Source organism: Bufo gargarizans, chromosome 1 (assembly GCF_014858855.1).
Source record: "Bufo gargarizans isolate SCDJY-AF-19 chromosome 1, ASM1485885v1, whole genome shotgun sequence".
Lineage (NCBI taxonomy): Eukaryota > Metazoa > Chordata > Amphibia > Anura > Bufonidae > Bufo > Bufo gargarizans.
The window spans coordinates 604,918,405-604,938,609 of NC_058080.1; the positions used below are offsets into that span (position 1 = coordinate 604,918,405).

General features: G+C 44.2%; 1 protein-coding gene across 3 annotated transcripts in view; it reads right to left on the bottom strand.

Annotated features, from left to right (window-relative positions):
* The window catches only part of LOC122924616 (synuclein alpha interacting protein), a 231,610-nt gene that overhangs the window by 53,805 nt on the left and 157,600 nt on the right, over positions 1-20,205 (bottom strand). For all 3 annotated transcript variants that reach the window (XM_044275887.1, XM_044275889.1, XM_044275888.1), the window contains exon 6: positions 9,904-10,083. In XM_044275887.1, the coding sequence (XP_044131822.1) occupies positions 9,904-10,083 (180 nt within the window). The remainder of the gene's footprint in view (positions 1-9,903; positions 10,084-20,205) is intronic.

The following is a 20,205-nucleotide window of genomic DNA, read 5'->3' on the forward strand; positions in this document are numbered from 1 at the left end:
GCATGGGCAGCTTGCATGTCTGGAAAGGCACCGTCAATGCAGAAAAATATATTCAGGTTCTAGAACAATGCTCCCATCCAGACGTCATCTCTTTCAGGGAAGACCCTGCATTTTTCAACAAGATAATGCCAGACCACATTCTGCATCAATCACAACATCATGGCTGCGTAGGAGAAGGATCCGGGTACTGAAATGGCCAGTCTGCAGTCCAGATCTTTCACCTATAGAGAACATTTGGCGCATCATAAAGAGGAAGGTGCAACAAAGAAGGCCCAAGACGATTGAACAGTTAGAGGCCTGTATTAGACAAGAATGGGAGAGCATTCCTATTTCTAAACTTGAGAAACTGGTCTCCTCGGTCCCCAGACGTCTGTTGAGTGTTGTAAGAAGAAGGGGAGATGCCACACAGTGGTGAAAATGGCCTTGTCCCAACTTTTTGGGGATTTGTTGACACCATGAAATTCTGATTCAACATATTTTTCCCTTAAAATGGTACATTTTCTCAGTTTAAACCTTTGTTCCGTGATTTATGTTCTATTCTGAATAAAATATTAGAAGTTGGCACCTCCACATCATTGCATTCAGTTTTTATTCACGATTTGTATAGTGTCCCAACTTTTTTGGAATCCGGTTTGTAGTTAGATTTTGGACATTGATAGCACAGTCACAATACACAGCTTACCCTTGTCAGTGGTTATTGAGCTGGTGGGCGGTACTGGCTCGTGCACTGCTGCACTATCTTTTGTTCTTTTGTGATCGTGTCGGTGATCTTATTAGTGAATTGGTCATACAAATACATACAGTTAGTTAATAAATTCATAATACTTCAGCTCCAAAAAACTAAATCAGGTGGGTAGTGACAATCTTATCACAGTTCAGACATAAACTTTTATAGCGATTGTTACCTATAGGGCAAATGTACCTATAATCAAAACTAGTTCATCCCATAGATGAGAAGGACCCTGAGTGGTGCTGCATCTGCAGTGCCCACATCCCACTGTGTACATTAGCTGCTTTTTATCTTGGATATTGCTTTTTTACAGCTTTTTGTTTGCATTACCATGGCTCTAATTGGCCTTTGTTCCCTGAGAAATTGTGGGCAATTTCAAAATCAAATGCATAAGGAGGACAGGGCTTAATAAGGGTAAAACAGGTACAAATTCTAGTGTTGAGGGAAGCGAAGCATTTAAAATGGAATTTGGTCCAAAGTTTATGAAAACTTAAATTCACAACAAATCCAAAATTCCTTGCACTTTTTGTTGTAACAAACCATTTTTTTCTAAAATGGCAGCTGCACGTGTTACATAGTGAAAGTAAGAAGCCTGGGAACACTAGATCCCATAATGCCGTACAGCCAGCCAGTCCGCAGGTAGCCATCTCCTGTGATGTCACAGCCGTATAAAACCATCATCCCGGCCCGTCTCCGACATTGTCTTGTGAGCAGAGCATAGGGAGAAACGCAGCAACCACTCATGTACTAAGGACAGTTTTGCGCTGCCACCCTCCCCACTCTGACATGGGGCCACTATTGTTACTGTTAATGTCATTGCTGCTGCCATCCTTCCCATTCTGTCATGGGGCCACTAACTGAATATTGCTGCACTGCACAGTTATGTACACAGCAATAAATTGTAGCAGAGTCTGTAGTTCAACAGTCTCCTACGCTCTCCCTGCAACCTCTCTGCTAACTTCAAAGCCTTCCCAATGAATATTCACTAAACGGGAAGAATATGATTAGGCAGATAGGCCTGGGTATACCTGATTTATCGAGATTTGTGACAAATTAATTCGGAACAAATTAAATTTCTTGTGTAACTTCGGCGAAGCTGCCAAATTTGAATTTTTCAAAACTTTGCTCATCTCTAACAAGTTCTCCTATAGAACTGCCACCTTTTGGGGCAATAACCCTATTGCTCAAAAATGGATGAATTAGTTTTGTTTATAGGTATATTACCTATAAAAACATAAGTCTGAACCATAATGGTCTCTACCTAAACTATGAAATACATTTTGGAGCTGAATTATTATGAATTTATTTGGAAACTGAAAATTTATTTTAATTAATGATGAATTACTAGTTATATTTAGATTGGTTGTCTCATCATGGACAATGGGGGCATTTCGCTATGATATGCCCCTATTGTCTTATGGGTGCGGGTCTCTATATCGAGAATAGAACCCCGAAAGTAAAGCAGGGTGCACTGCGCATGCGCAGCAGCCCTCAATTCATTTTCTATGGGGCTGGCGATTTCCGTTGGCCTAATAGAAATTAATGGGAGCGGTGGCCGCGCCTACACGGTACGCTCCCATTTACTTCTATGGGGAGCCGGCCTGGTGGTCCTCCAGCCACTACCTTGCCGGGCTCCGTTCTCGATATAGGTGCGGGTCCCAGCTGTGGGACCCGCACCTATAAGACAATGGAGGCGTATCCTAGCGATATGGACAATGGAGGCGTATCCTAGCGATATGCTCTTATTGTCCATGATGAAAAAACTCCTTTAAGTACTCTGCTCTTTCCATTGATAGTCTACTGAGAAAGATGAGTTTTTGTATATATTTTAAATAGGTGAATCCATCATTAGACATAGATTACCATGAGGGAACCACTGGATAAAGTTTTTCTACCTGAAGAATCCCCGGATAAAGTTCTCCTACCAGAAAAGGTGATAGCTGTATGATCATTGGGGGTTAAACTGCTGAGATACCACCGATCATGAGTATAGGGTCCCCAGAGTACCCTGTGTGAATGGAGTGGTGGTCACACATGCACACCACCATTCCATGCACACAGACTTGGAATCCCTCATTGTTCTGATTGTTAGCGGTCAAAACCCCAGCAATCATACATTTATCATCTATACTGTGGATAGGCATACTACCCCAGAGCAAGGGGGTATCATTTCTAAGTTAATTTCTCTATGTAATGTAATGTAATCTTATGTTCTTGCAGGAAGTTGGGAGGGATTCAGGACTGGCCCCCAGCTTAGTTAGTCAGTTGAGAGTGAGAGTTTGTAGAGAGAGGAAGTTGTGACTTGGGCAAAGGAGAGAAATAGAACACTTAGAGTCTGCATGGCTAAGCATTGGAGTCAGTAAGATAACCTGCTACCAAAGGCTGTTAAGACTTTACTGCAGTGAGGGACACTGTTAAGACACCCTGCACACCTATTGGCTGCCATAGATTCTACTGGAAGAGATGAGATAGAGAGGGAAGAGGGTCATCCTTGCCTAAATTCACAAAAGTGTACAGTTGGAACTGTGGTTTGCTATTGTTGCATGTACTACAACTCCTATTTTGAACTACAGTAAAGAGAGACAGTTATTCTGCTAAATTGAGCCTAATTACACTCATCATCACAAAAAACCCCGACTACCATTAGGCAAGAACTCCAACATCTCGTTGTGCCCCGGAGGAAGAAAGGGTATGTAGTCCTTTCACTGATTGGCCCTAGGGCCATCCTCTGCTCCGGCTCTTTCTGTGATCACTGCATAGTCTGTGCCGTATGACGACCAGAGTTATTGCTTGGCCATTTATTGTACATATTTTTACAAAGGTTTGCTTGGAGGTTAGCACAAATGAAGCAATGGAAACTTAGTGCATGTTTTTTTAAGACAAGTAATATAATTAAGTTATGGCTTCCATTTGATAACATAACATTTATTGGAAGAAGCAATGTAGTTGCTGAAACCTTTATAAGTCTCCAAGCTGCAGGACTGAATTCTATGATATTCTAATATAACTAATCAATTCTAAATACTGGGTTCAGATCAACATTCCTAAAATACAAAAGCATAAAATGCTAGTTGCGCTGGCTTTTTGTCCTCTTAGATGTATATTTTATGTATTCTTTCCAAATGATTATGCCTTATTTACGACTGGAAGGTGTCTTAGAGAATTCCCTCTTTGCTCTTTTTCCAAATATATTTAATCTTTGTTGAACCAGACAGACTCCACTTTGGAAACAATCCAAAATAAAAAAGTTCACCATGACTTATGGCAAAAGCATTAGAAAACCTGTCAGTTTGTAGACTCTTGGGCTAATGAATCAAGCCAGTAAAGTAGTAATTTCTCCACTAAAATGACTTTAAGCACCATTTATAATCAACATATTTTGCTTCTGCAAATTTAAAATAGTTTGACATGAATTGCAATATGGTATTTATGTACAGTCTCTATAATAAGTAACAGTGGTATGGAAAATCAACATTGAGTTAACACCCATGGGTACTCTATGGCTTAAATCATGACTTGGGATAGGACGTGTCAACTGACTAGTTTAGTACATATTTGCACTCCACATAACAATGCTGGAACTCTGTGTTGTGCTGTTCCTCTATTATTCCTCATGAATATGTATGAATAAATTGACAATGTAACAGTGGCTCCTGTATTCCGCTGTTCCCCTGCTTACCGCCGAGGTCCCGGGTGCCATGTTCAGCGGTGATATGCTGCCAGTGCTTTCCCATTCACCGCTGCAGTCCTGGGCCCTGTCTGTGTAGGTACTGTTGTTCTGGGATCAACTCCACAGTTTTCTTTCAGCCAGGGCCACAGCATGCTTGCTGTTTGTTCCCTGCAGCACTTCCTTAAGGGCTGGCGGATGTCACTTCCTGTCCTTTATGGGTTGGATCATGTCACCTCGCTAACCAATCCTAGCCCTTCTGCACAGCCCCCTTTCCAGATGCCTCAGCGTCAAGGTCCTTGTGTCCTGCTAGGTTGTTGTTATTTCTGCTTGTGTTCCTGTGTACCTGACTTGTGCTTGTGTTTCTGGACTCTGCTACCTGTTTGATCCCTCCCTGCTTGCCTTGACTCTTCTGTTGCTGACCTGGATTGCCTGACCTGTACCTGCACCAACTGCCCTGACCTATTGCTAGTTTGACTTCGCCTCTGCCTCATCCTTCGGTCCTGCACTGTTGCTCCTGGTTACGACTCGGCCTGCTGACTTGCTCAGGTACCTCCTGGTCCACCTGGACCAGCTGCCTTTTGTGTCAATCCTTCTCAAGAGGTAGCAACCTGGTGTTCCTCTCAGGAAAGTCTATCCCCACCATTAGGGGTACTGTGACGATCGAGGGGTTCACTTAGACAACACCCTTAGAGAAGGTAGGACATGTGGCTCAGTGGGTTCACACCCGCTGGTTCATGACAGACAAATGAGTGTTCTATTTCGGGTGTGTCTACACAATCTTCAGAACCAAAAAGAATGTGACAGCATACTCTGTATATGGTCTTTTAATATTCACTGTATACATTTTGGGGCTTAATGAAATGACCACAGCATCTGCGAGATCTTTTCTTGGGAGCACTGAATTCCCTGGGCCCAAATGGCTCCCCTAGGCTGAAATCGGCGGATGCTGTTCATTTGCTGTGGCGGCTCTGAGAACTGTCACAGTGGCAGGGTTCCATAGTAACATAAAGAATCTCCCATAGACTGCAATAGTAAATCACTGCAGTCTATGGTAGAAGTAATGTGACGACTACATGTAAAACTCCCCTTGGGGGCCTTAAAAAAATGTAAAAAAAAATTAAAAGTTAAAAGTAAATAAAACAATATAAAAATTTTAATCACCTTCCTTTCCCCATTAAAAATAAACAAACAATATAAAAATAAAGATAATAGTCATTTCCTTGTCGCAAAACGCCTGTACTATTAAAATATAAATGTATTTATCTCATATGGTAAACTATGTAACAAACATTTTTTGTCACTTCGCCTACCAAAAAAAATGTAATAAAAAGTGATCAAAATGTCCTACACACCCAAAATAAAAAACTGCAATAAAAACTACAGATCACCCATCAAAAAATGAGCCCTCATCCAGTTCTGTAAACTACAAAAAAAAAAGTTATGGGGGTCTAAATATGGCAATGCATATTATTGTTCCCAAAGTTTTAATTTTTTTAGTATTAGTAACACAAGAAAAACTACTGTATATAAATGTGGTATCACTATAATCGTACTGACCAAAAGAATGAAGCTGACATGTCCGTTTTACTACAAAGAAAACACCATAAAGACGAAACCCATAAAACTATGGAATAGCTTATTTTTTTTATTCCACCCCATTTTCCAGGTTCCCACTACATCATATGGAACCACTAGAAAGTACAACTTGTCCCGCAAAAAACAAGCCCTCATACAGTTATGGCTCCTGGAAGGCAGGGAGTTACCGTACAATACAAAACCAGAAAATTGTCAGGAAGGGGTTAAAAGGGTTGTCCAACTGTTAGGTGCTTTTTAAATAGGCCCCTCCCCCACCCAGCAGGGCATACTTACCTGTTCCACTCGGAAGCTTACATGTGGGGATTGAAGCCCACGTGAAAACAGCCGTGGACCCATATAACTGGAACCCAGCATCTGGGAGCAGGTAAGTGTGCTGACCTTGACAGGTCCCACTGGGTGTGTATGGTCTCATTTAATTCCTGGTTTCATGTTAATTATACAAATATGAGCCACAATTGCACACTGACATGCAGTTTTGATGCAGGTTTTAACGGCATCTCAACTGCATTATGTGAATACACCTAAAAACCAATTAATAATACATTTCAGTAGTTAAAAGGGTTGACAAATCTTGTTCTCCTGAACATAAAAAAGCCCACTCACCTGTCCATGATCCTACCAATGTGCCATTCCAGGCCACTTCCAGTCCCCGTGACCACTGTGGCCAACCAGAGGCCTCAGCAGTCATAGTGATTTACCATTCAAGCCACTGAGACCTATGATTGGTAGTCACAGGTCTAAGCCACTTCTTTGTCCTGCAGGGACCGGAAGCAGCGGAGAACAGTGCAGCTATTTGGCGCACCTACAGTTGCTGTATTTTTATCAGACGGGTTGGAGCTTAAAATGCATAAAATGCAACATTTTGTACCAAATTTGCATCACAAATCTGGCATAAAAACCAGTCTCAAATTAAGCCAAGCAATAGCTGCTATAGAGTCAGAGAAAAGTGTCTCTCCCGGCACCACAGTCATCATCCAGTCTGAGCCCCTGTGATAAATCTGGTGCCGGTCTAGACGGCCTGTCTACGCTTATACCATCTACAGGATTAGTAGATCTGGGCTATTGTTTAAGAGCTCTCTAACGGCACAATGGAGATGCAAAATAAGTCATATAAAGTAGGAAAGGGCACAAGTACTGTAATGCAGATCACTGAGCCGTGCGCCTTATATACTGTAACATAGCTGTTTCTGGGAAATATATGAGTTTCATTTATTTTCTCCTCTTTTCATAAGTTCTTTGGTTTACAGCTATTTTATTGGGGAATTGGCAGGTATCCAATAACTTAAGTAATGCAGAAAATCAAATGTCAACACATTAAATGGAGGTGATAGTTTTTTATTGGACTAAGTTAAAGAACCTGTTTTCAAAAGCCACACTATGGCCAAAAGCCACCCTATATTATTTAACTGAAAAGTAAATCTACACTTGCTAAGTTGTAAAACATATGAGCAGACCGAGGCGCAATGCTTGGCTTTAGTTCTAATTGTGGCATTATTACATTCATGCAATAGCAACATACTAACTATGCAGTTTTTCTTTAATTTATTTTTTTCTGAAAAAATTGCTACTAAACACATAACAGGCTACATGTTATCAAATGTACCGAAAATGGGGTTTGTAATGATTTATGCAGGAATATATCTAGAACAGGTGCAGTGGCAGTTGCCCAAGGGTCTAGGTACTTGAGGGGGCTAGTCCGTCACATACAGTAAGAAGACCTTGATATTGTGAATGGCACATGGTAGGTGGGGCGTGTACAGATTTAATATTGAAGTCCTAGAACTTGGATAAACATCTAAATCTATGGCATACCACCAGGGGCAAAACTATAATTCATAGCAAAATGAGATGAGGACCCCACCACCTAGTGTAAGAAAATTAAAACATCAGCATAAGTAGCAATCATTAAAGGGCATCTGTCAGCAGATTTGTACCTATGAAACTGGCTGATCTGTTACACTTGACAGCTGAAGGCATCTGTGTTGGTCCCGTGTTTATCTGTGCCCGCATTGCTTAGAAAAATAAAGTATTAAAGTACAGCGGGCGCGTCAGTTGCAGAGAGAGCAGAGCCTCTAGGAGTAACGGCAACACCCCTGTTACTCTTAGAGGTTCATTTGCATATATTAAAACTTAATTTTTCTCAGCAATGCGGGCACATATGAACATGGGACCAACACAGATGCCTTCAGCTGCCAAGCACACAAGTAACAGGTCAGCCAGTTTTACAGGTAAAAATTTGCTGACAGTTGCCCTTTAAAGGTATGCCTAATAACTGCATATATCAGAAAACCCCCATTATAGCAAAAAGCCACCAAATTGTTATTCCCCACAAAAAGGTACAATGTTTTTGAACCTGATTGGGCCCCTAAACCTCTGGGCCCTATAGCAAGTGCTATGGCTGCTATGCCTATAGTAACATCCCTGTGTACCACTATATGCTATGCAAATATATGTGTAGTAGAAGTGTATGAAAGTGAAAAAGGCAATTTCAGCAAGCACACAGAAGTAGCAAACAGGGACCAGCACTCAGGGGGCAAGGTTCGAAATGTGCACAAAAAGCAATCTAACATACAGGCGCCACTTTACTGCTAGATGACAGACATGACAGAAGAAGTCTTTAAATCTCCTTTTATTAAAAGATTTGTGTGAAAGGCAATGTTTTTGGGAACAGAACCAGCTCCTTCATCAGTCAAAGAAACTTGATACTACACAAAAAAGACAGTGGCTCCCATTAAAGGGGTTTTCTTTGAATAGTAACTATTAAGGGAATGCCGCTAGCCTGCATCACCTCCTGAAAGATTCATTCTTACCTGCTCCTCACCTTTCTGGTCCTGCATGTTGGACCCCGGTCCAACATCCTCCAGTCCCCAGCTTGTTTTTTTTGTTTTTTGTTTTACCTGTCTGGCCCCAGGACATGGACTTGACCATGTGTACCACTTCAGCTAATGACTAGCTTCAGCGGTGATGTGTCCCTTTTAAGAGTACAGTCTTATGAGGTGGAATTTTGCCATTAGGGCGAGCAGAAAGCCTGCTGGGGATTTTACCCTATCCATTGCAAAGGGTGAAATTGGCTGTGGATATATTCTGCAAACTTAAAATCTGCACTGCAGATCGTTTTATGCTGTAGGTTGTTTTTTTTCACAGCACATGGATGGGAATTCTTAAAATCCTCTTTTCTGGTACTGTAAAATGCTGTAGATTGAAGTAAATGCAGCTGAATGGGAAAAGAAGTGACCACAACAGGTTAGGACCTAGGCAGAAGGGTCCACAGCATGTGAGAGTACAGTGGGGATGGTGGCATCGGGGGAGTGAGGGTCAGTAAGTACTATGTCAAACATCTTACCTCAGCAGGTTAGTACCATAGGTTGATTAGAGGAAATGACTGAAGAACCCATCTAAGGGCTCGTTCACATGACCGCGGTTTGGGTCCGCATCCGAGCCACATTTTTTGTGGCTCGTGTGCTAACCCATTCACTTCAAAAGGGGCCACAAAAGATGCGGACAGCACTCCGTGTGCTGTCCGCATCTGTTTCTCCGTTCCGTGGCAGAAATTATGAGTCATGTCCTATTCTTGCCCGTTTTGCGGACAAGTATAGGCATTTTTATAATGGGCTTCCTGTTCCGTTCCGCAAAGTGCGGAAGGCAAACGGGTGGCATCCGTGTTTTGCGGATCCACAATTTGCAGACTGCAAAACATGGCACGGTCGTGTGAACAAGCCCTAAGAAGTAGAAATAATGTCAGATTACATTGGAATATATCAGCAATATAAGAATAAAGGATAACACATTAATGCACTGATTTTAGAATTCTATGACCCAGCGTTTCCTGTCTGCTTTTGACAGTCAAAACGGCATATTGTAAATTATGTTTTAAGTAAAAAACAATGAATTTTGGCTTGGTTATTACCTTTATCGCCAATCCAGCAGGTGTCAGCTTTTCTTCATTCCTCTCACTTAAGCAATCCTCCCCCATAAGTGAAGTGAGATGCTGCAAACACTCAGCATGTCCATAGGATGCTGCAATGTGCAGAAGATTGTTTCCATTTCCATCGTGGATTTGGTCTAAGTTATCTACAGCAATGTGAGGCTGTGGGGAGAAAAGGAAGAGATATCACATTTGTAGACGGAGTAACCATGTTCTGAAAACAAGTCACATCATCCCTGATATGGTATGTTCTGGAAAAAGAAGATAAGACCCTTGGGCCAAGTGATGATAACGTTACAAGACAATCTTTAAACAAGAAAATGTCCAAAAGGTTGTTCAAGAAAAATAAATTCACTTTTTTTAAGCTGAAGTTTCTTCTATTTTATGCACTATATATGTTCCCTAAAATGTCACAAATGTCCTACAGAATACAGAAACCTAGAAGTAAAGGAGATAAACCCTCACCGTTTCTCAGTTTTGGCGTCAGTGTTTGCTGGCATTTTCAATGGTGTTTCAACAGCCTTTTTGGGGCATTAATTTAAAATCCATGGGAAATTATTGAAAAGTTTTTGTTTGTAACCATTTGGTGGCGTTCTCAGTTTAGTTTTTTTTTACAAAAGGCAACATGCCCTGGGTATGGTGTTTTTTTAATGGAATTTTTCTCCATAAGATGCTCTATAAAACTTGCAAAGCACCAGACAATATGCTTGTTACAAATGTATCAAAATAAAAACACCACAAGAAATGCTAATGCAAATATTATGAAAAATACTTGAAATTTGTTTTTGTTTTTTCAAGCATGTCTGTGAAAGAAGACCATTTTTGAGGGGTCCATTATGATCTATTCTATGGGGCCCCCATCTTCTGCATATGTAGGGGGTACAAAAGTTGAACTTGCACCGTAAAAGGGTATTTTGGATTTTTCTTATTGATGAACAATCCTCTGGGTTCTCTGTTTCAGCTAACCCGTGGAAGGAAGAGAGTGTCGGTAGCACTTACCTTTCCGTTGTGCCAGATTCGGAGATGTCGGCTTTGATCATATGACTGCCTTACTGGCTGTGGGCTCTTCCACTGACCTCCCAACATGTTCCTGTTCAGCTACATGTACTTTATGCAGCTGAACAGGAAGGCACAGGTGCACATCTTGCCAGGACTTCAGTGCAAGCGCCCACAGCCAGTCCAGCCAGTCACCGGATCACAGAGGAGATCATGGAATCTGTGGTGCAGTGGAAAGGTAAGTACTGATTAAAGGCTCTTCCTGCCACAGGTTATCTGAAACACAGAGTTTAGATAAACCCCGGAGAACTCCTTTAACTTGTAAATGGAATAAAATCACCAAATTAATTGGAAAGGATAATATTTGCTGCACCAAGTCCAAACCTTCTCTGTGAGATCATGTACAAAGCCTGTGCTTCATGCCATCCAATTCAAATCTGCCCTGGAGTGATGTTTCTACATGTGGGTTTATAAAAGAGAACAATTCTCAGCTAAACAGTCATAGGAAGAGAATGCAGATAACCAGATCAAAGACATCAGTGACACAAATGACTATTGTAATTTCAGGGTTCCTGTAAGAGTATCTTGTCTGTTCCTCCATATTTGACAGTCCTGGACTATTTCATCTCAGTCATGCAGCACAAGACACGTTGCTATCCATCTTGTTAACGATAAATGTAAGATAACTGTTATCATAACTAGATAAGATGTACAAAGTGTGACATCCAACGTGACATAAAGCAGGACCGGCTTGTGACAACATGATGGCATGCAGCCAAAATTATACATTCACAAATAGTATGTCGGTTCTCTTCTAGTTTTTTTTACATTAGCATAAATAAAAGTTAATATGGCTCTTTGTATAATTAAAATAATGCATCTAGTAGTAATTATTACTTGTATGTTTGCATTTTAATTAGAAAAATAAATTTTTCTTTCATTGTAGAATTAGTTTAATAAGAACAGTACCACCAGTAAGTTACCTCAACGAGCTGTGGTTGCTAAGACCAAGATGTAGGCTGCTAAAGTAATGCTATTCTAAGGCTCCATTCAGACGCTCGTAGTGCATTGCGGATAATGCCCATAGAAATGCCTATTCTTGCCCGCAATTGTGGACAAGAATAGGACATGCTCTATTTTTTTCCGGAGCTGCGGAACGGAAGATCGGAGCCGCGCTCAGGAAATGTGGATGCGGACAGCACACTGTGTGCTGTCCGCATCTCTTCTGGCCCCATAGAGAATAAATTGGGTCTGCACCCGTTCCGCATAATTGCGGAACGGATGCAGACCCATTCTACGGACGTCTGAATAGAGCCTAAGGTTCACATCCATAATTTTTATCACAAGGGACGGACTGGCCATAGACCTTACAGGGGACTGCCTGAGCTCTCCACATGGCCGCTGGCCAGGTACAAATTGCATTACTTAATATAGGAGCATCAGATACTTATGAACCTGGCCAGCAGGCGCAGGGGGCCTCCTGAATTTAACTGTATCACTGTCATCAGTATGGTGATAGAGAAGTATTTTATGGTGCACTGTGGTATTTGGTTCTGCTGGGTCATTCCTGACAACTGCCCTGAATAAATGTGCCAACAATCAGCCGACAAGCAAACGCTATTTGTTGGGTGATCCGATCATTTACACTGTCCTGCGCACCGGTGTTTGTGCTGCTGGCAAACAATAAAATTGTATAGGGGACAAATGATCATAGTAACGAACGTTAATCCCTGTACAGCAGTGATGTTCCTATAAATGTTTGTTTCCGCTTGTTGCTCAGCGTGTCAGCCTATGTAAATGGTCCCTTACTGTAGCCAAAAGCGCTATTTTGCAAAGCTCACAACTGTTGTCTTTTTTTTCAATAGGACTTTAATTGTTTATGTTTGTGTACAGGATAATATAAACTGTAAAGTTCTGGCTGTTTATTCTCCATTGACAAAGAGGGAAATCCAGATGTAAAAATTCATCTGTGGTATAGTAGTGAATATGTGCTGCACCACTACAACCAAACGTGAGAATTTGATCTACCAGCATGACTCAGGTTTCCAGATTAGAGGTACAGTGGTGCTTGAAAGTTTGTGAACCCTTCAGAATTTTCTGTATTGCTGTATCCATTTTACTTAAAACTATATCAAAGTCCTAAAAGTGGATAAAAATAACAAAATCAAATAAATGAGTAAAAAATATTAGACTTGGTCATCTATGTAGTGAGGAAAATGATCCAATATCACATGTCTGTGAGTGGCAAAATATGTGAACCATCAGGAGTAGCAGAAAATTTGAAGGTGAAATTAGAGTCAGGTATTTTCAGTCACTGGAATGACAATCAGGTGTGAGTCAGCAAACTGTTTCTTTTAAAGAACAGGAATGTATCAAAAGTTGATCTTCACAACACATGCATGTGGAAGTGTATCATGGTACAAACACAAGAGATTTCTGTGGATCTCGGAAGAAGAGTTGTTGATGCTCATGAGGCTGGAAAAGGTTAAAAAAGACATCTCTTATGAGTTTAGACTCCACCAATCCACAGTCACATTGTGAACAAATGAAGAAAATTCAAGACAATTATTGCCCTCCCCAGGAGCGCTTGACCAATGTAGATCACGCCAAGAGTAAGGCGTGTAATAATCCTCAAGGTAACAAAGGTACCCAAGATAACCTCTAAGCTACTAAAGGCTTTTCTCACATTAGCTAAAGTTAATGTTCATGAGTCCACCATCAGGAGGACATTGAAAAACAATGGTTTGCATGGCAGGATTGTAAGGAAAATGCTACTGCTCTCCAAAAAGAACATTGCTACCTGTCTACTGTTTGATAAAGATACCTGGACAAGCCACAAGGATATTGAGACAATGTTTTGTAGATAAATAGAACTCAAATAGAAATTTTTGGTTTAAATAAGAGGTGTTATGTTTGGAAAAAGGAAAACCCTGCATTCAAGCATAAAAACCTATTCCATCTGTGAAACACTGTGGTGGTAGTATCAAGGTTTGGGTCCGTTTTGCTGTATCTAGGCCAGGGTGGCTTGCCATCATTGATGGAACAATTAATGCTGAATGATACCAGGAAATTCTAAAGGAAAATCTATTAATGACCCTAAGCACACAAGTTGTTCTACAAAAGAATAAACGTTTTGCAATGGCCAAGTCAAAGTCTTGACCTTAATCCAATAGAAATGTTGTAGAAGGACCTGAAGCGAGCAATTTATGAGAGGAAACACACCAACATAACAGAATTGTTGTTTTTTATGGAGGTATGGTCTAACATTCCTCCAAGTTGATGTGCAGGACTTATGAATAGAGTTGAGCGAACACCTGGATGTTCGGGTTCGAGAAGTTCGGCCGAACATCCCGGAAATGTTCGGGTTCGGGATCCGAACCCGATCCGAACTTCGTCCCGAACCCGAACCCCATTGAAGTCAATGGGGACCCGAACTTTTCGGCACTAAAACGGCTGTAAAACAGCCCAGGAAAGGGCTAGAGGGCTGCAAAAGGCAGCAACATGTAGGTAAATCCCCTGCAAACAAATGTGGATAGGGAAATTAATTAAAATAAAAATTAAATAAATAAAAATTAACCAAAATCAATTGGAGAGAGGTTCCATAGCAGAGAATCTGGCTTCCCGTCACCCACCACTGGAACAGTCCATTCTCAGATATTTAGGCCCCGGCACCCAGGCAGAGGAGAGAGGTCCCGTAACAGACAATCTGGCTTCATGTCAGCAGAGAATCAGTCTTCATGTCATAGCAGAGAATCAGGCTTCACGTCACCCACCACTGTAATAGTCCATTTTCATAAATTTAGGCCCAGCACCCAGGCAGAGGAGAGAGGTCCCGTAACAGACAATCTGGCTTCATGTCAGCAGAGAATCAGTCTTCATATCATAGCAGAGAATCTGGCTTCCCGTTACCCACCACTGGAACAGTCCATTCTCAGATATTTAGGCCCCGGCACCCAGGCAGAGGAGAGAGGTCCCGTAACAGACAATCTGGCTTCATGTCAGCAGAGAATCAGTCTTCATATCATAGCAGAGAATCAGGCTTCACGTCAGCCACCACTGCAACAGTCCATTGTCATAAATTCAGGCCCAGCACCCAGGCAGAGGAGAGAGGTCCCGTAACAGACAATCTGGCTTCATGTCAGCAGAGAATCAGTCTGCATGTCATAGCAGAGAATGAGGCTTCACGTCACCCACCACTGCAACAGTCCATTTTCATAAATTTAGGCCCAGCACCCAGGCAGAGGAGAGAGGTCCCGTAACAGAGGATCTGGCTTCATGTCACCAGAGAATCAGTCTGCATGTCATAGCAGAGAATCAGGCTTCACGTCACCCACCACTGCAACAGTCCATTTTCATAAATTTAGGCCCAGCACCCAGGCAGAGGAGAGAGGTCCCGTAACAGAGGATCTGGCTTCATGTCACCAGAGAATCAGTCTGCATGTCATAGCAGAGAATCAGGCTTCACGTCAGCCACCACTGCAACAATCCATTGGCATATATTTAGGCCTAGCACACAGGCAGAGGAGAGAGGTCCCGTAACAGACAATCTGGCTTCATGTCAGCAGAGAATCAGTCTTCATATCATAGCAGAGAATCAGGCTTCACGTCAGCCACCAATGCAACAGTCCATTGTCAGATATTTAGGCCCAGCACCCAGGCAGAGGAGAGAGGTCCCGTAACAGAGGATCTGGCTTCATGTCACCAGAGAATCAGTCTGCATGTCATAGCAGAGAATCAGGCTTCACGTCAGCCACCACTGCAACAATCCATTGGCATATATTTAGGCCTAGCACACAGGCAGAGGAGAGAGGTCCCGTAACAGACAATCTGGCTTCATGTCAGCAGAGAATCAGTCTGCATGTCATAGCAGAGAATCAGGCTTCACGTCAGCCACCAATGCAACAGTCCATTGTCAGATATTTAGGCCCAGCACCCAGGCAGAGGAGAGAGGTCCCGTAACAGAGGATCTGGCTTCATGTCAGCAGAGAATCAGTCTTCATGTCATAGCAGAGAATCAGGCTTCACGTCACCCACCACTGCAACAGTCCATTTTCATAAATTTAGGCCCAGCACCCAGGCAGAGGAGAGAGGTCCCGTAACAGAGGATCTGGCTTCATGTCACCAGAGAATCAGTCTGCATGTCATAGCAGAGAATCAGGCTTCACGTCACCCACCACTGCAACAGTCCATTTTCATATATTTAGGCCCAGCACCCAGGCAGAGGAGAGAGGTCCCGTAACAGAGGATCTGGCTTCATGTCACCAGAGAATCAGTCTGCATGTCATAGCAGAGAATCAGGCTTCACGTCAGCCACCACTGCAACAATCCATTGGCATATATTTAGGCCTAGCACACAGGCAGAGGAGAGAGGTCCCGTAACAGACAATCTGGCTTCATGTCAGCAGAGAATCAGTCTTCATATCATAGCAGAGAATCAGGCTTCACGTCAGCCACCAATGCAACAGTCCATTGTCAGATATTTAGGCCCAGCACCCAGGCAGAGGAGAGAGGTCCCGTAACAGAGGATCTGGCTTCATGTCAGCAGAGAATCAGTCTTCATGTCATAGCAGAGAATCAGGCTTCACGTCACCCACCACTGTAAGAGTCCATTTTCATAAATTTAGGCTCAGCACCCAGGCAGAGGAGAGAGGTCCCGTAACAGACAATCTGGCTTCATGTCAGCAGAGAATCAGTCTTCATATCATAGCAGAGAATCAGGCTTCACGTCACCCACCACTGTAACAGTCCATTTTCATAAATTTAGGCCCAGCACCCAGGCAGAGGAGAGAGGTCCCGTAACAGACAATCTGGCTTCATGTCAGGAGAGAATCAGTCTTCATGTCATAGCAGAGAATCAGGCTTCACGTCACCCACCACTGCAACAGTCCATTTTCATAAATTTAGGCCCAGCACCCAGGCAGAGGAGAGAGGTCCCGTAACAGACAATCTGGCTTCATGTCAGCAGAGAATTAGTCTGCATGTCATAGCAGAGAATCAGGCTTCACGTCAGCCACCAATGCAACAGTCCATTGTCAGATATTTAGGCCCAGCACCCAGGCAGAGGAGAGAGGTCCCGTAACAGAGGATCTGGCTTCATGTCACCAGAGAATCAGTCTGCATGTCATAGCAGAGAATCAGGCTTCACGTCACCCACCACTGCAACAGTCCATTTTCATAAATTTAGGCCCAGCACCCAGGCAGAGGAGAGAGGTCCCGTAACAGAGGATCTGGCTTCATGTCACCAGAGAATCAGTCTGCATGTCATAGCAGAGAATCAGGCTTCACGTCAGCCACCACTGCAACAATCCATTGGCATATATTTAGGCCTAGCACACAGGCAGAGGAGAGAGGTCCCGTAACAGACAATCTGGCTTCATGTCAGCAGAGAATCAGTCTTCATATCATAGCAGAGAATCAGGCTTCACGTCAGCCACCAATGCAACAGTCCATTGTCAGATATTTAGGCCCAGCACCCAGGCAGAGGAGAGAGGTCCCGTAACAGAGGATCTGGCTTCATGTCAGCAGAGAATCAGTCTTCATGTCATAGCAGAGAATCAGGCTTCACGTCACCCACCACTGTAAGAGTCCATTTTCATAAATTTAGGCCCAGCACCCAGGCAGAGGAGAGAGGTCCCGTAACAGACGATCTGGCTTCATGTCAGCAGAGAATCAGTCTGCATGTCATAGCAGAGAATGAGGCTTCACGTCACCCACCACTGCAACAGTCCATTTTCATAAATTTAGGCCCAGCACCCAGGCAGAGGAGAGAGGTCCCGTAACAGAGGATCTGGCTTCATGTCACCAGAGAATCAGTCTGCATGTCATAGCAGAGAATCAGGCTTCACGTCACCCACCACTGCAACAGTCCATTGTCATAAATTCAGGCCCAGCACCCAGGCAGAGGAGAGAGGTCCCGTAACAGACAATCTGGCTTCATGTCACCAGAGAATCAGTCTGCATGTCATAGCAGAGAATGAGGCTTCACGTCAGCCACCACTGCAACAATCCATTGGCATATATTTAGGCCTAGCACACAGGCAGAGGAGAGGTTCATTCAACTTTGGGTAGCCTTGCAATATAATGGTAAAATGAAAATAAAAATAGGATTGAATGAGGAAGTGCCCTGGAGTCCAATAATATATGGTTATGGGGAGGTAGTTAATGTCTAATCTGGACAAGGGACGGACAGGTCCTGTGGGATCCATGCCTGGTTCATTTTTATGAACGTCAGCTTGTCCACATTGGCTGTAGACAGGCGGCTGCGTTTGTCTGTAATGACGCCCCCTGCCGTGCTGAATACACGTTCAGACAAAACGCTGGCTGCCGGGCAGGCCAGCACCTCCAAGGCATAAAAGGCTAGCTCTGGCCACGTGGACAATTTAGAGACCCAGAAGTTGAATGGGGCCGAACCATCAGTCAGTACGTGGAGGGGTGTGCACACGTACTGTTCCACCATGTTAGTGAAATGTTGCCTCCTGCTAACACGTTGCGTATCAGGTGGTGGTGCAGTTAGCTGTGGCGTGTTGACAAAAGTTTTCCACATCTCTGCCATGCTAACCCTGCCCTCAGAGGAGCTGGCCGTGACACAGCTGCCTTGGCGACCTCTTGCTCCTCCTCTGCCTTGGCCTTGGGCTTCCACTTGTTCCCCTGTGACATTTGGGAATGCTCTCAGTAGCGCGTCTACCAACGTGCGCTTGTACTCGCGCATCTTCCTATCACGCTCCAGTGCAGGAAGTAAGGTGGGCACATTGTCTTTGTAGCGTGGATCCAGCAGGGTGGCAACCCAGTAGTCCGCACAGGTTAAAATGTGGGCAACTCTGCTGTCGTTGCGCAGGCACTGCAGCATGTAGTCGCTCATGTGTGCCAGGCTGCCCAGGGGTAAGGACAAGCTGTCCTCTGTGGGAGGCGTATCGTCATCGTCCTGCCTTTCCCCCCAGCCACGCACCAGTGATGGACCCGAGCTGCGTTGGGTGCCACCCCGCTGTGACCATGCTTCATCCTCATCCTCCTCCACCTCCTCCTCATCCTCGTCCTCCTCGTCCTCCAGTAGTGGGCCCTGGCTGGCCACATTTGTACCTGGCCTCTGCTGTTGCCAAAAACCTCCCTCTGAGTCACTTCGAAGAGACTGGCCTGAAAGTGCTAAAAATGACCCCTCTTCCTCCTCCTCCTCCTCCTCCTCCTGGGCCACCTCCTCTTCCATCATCGCCCTAAGTGTTTTCTCAAGGAGACATAGAAGTGGTATTGTAACGCTGATAACGGTGTCATCGCCACTGGCCATGTTGGTGGAGTACTCAAAACAGCGCAACAGGGCACACAGGTCTCGCATGGAGGCCCAGTCATTGGTGGTGAAGTGGTGCTGTTCTGTAGTGCGACTGACCCGTGCGTGCTGCAGCTGAAACTCCACTATGGCCTGCTGCTGCTCGCACAGTCTGTCCAGCATGTGCAAGGTGGAGTTCCACCTGGTGGGCACGTCGCATATGAGGCGGTGAGCGGGAAGGCCAAAGTTACGCTGTAGCGCAGACAGGCGAGCAGCGGCAGGATGTGAACGCCGGAAGCGCGAACAGACGGCCCGCACTTTATGCAGCAGCTCTGACATGTCGGGGTAGTTGTGAATGAACTTCTGCACCACCAAATTCAGCACATGCGCCAAGCAAGGGATGTGCGTCAAATTGGCTAGTCCCAGAGCTGCAACGAGATTTCGCCCATTATCACACACCACCAGGCCGGGCTTGAGGCTCACCGGCAGCAACCACTCGTCGGTCTGTTGTTCAATACCCCGCCACAACTCCTGTGCGGTGTGGGGCCTGTCCCCCAAACATATGAGTTTCAGAATGGCCTGCTGACGTTTACCCCGGGCTGTGCTGAAGTTGGTGGTGAAGGTGTGTGGCTGACTGGATGAGCAGGTGGAAGAAGAGGAGGAGGAAGCCGAGAAGGAGGAGGTGGCAACAGGAGGCAAAGAATGTTGCCCTGCGATCCTTGGCGGCGGAAGGACGTGCGCCAAACAGCTCTCCGCCTGGGGCCCAGCTGCCACTACATTTACCCAGTGTGCAGTTAGGGAGATATAGCGTCCCTGGCCGTGCTTACTGGTCCACGTATCTGTGGTTAGGTGGACCTTGCTACAGATGGCGTTGCGCAGTGCACACTTGATTTTATCGGATACTTGGTTGTGTAGGGAAGGCACGGCTCTCTTGGAGAAGTAGTGCCGGCTGGGAACAACATACTGTGGGACAGCAAGCGACATGAGCTGTTTGAAGCTGTCTGTGTCCACCAGCCTAAATGACAGCATTT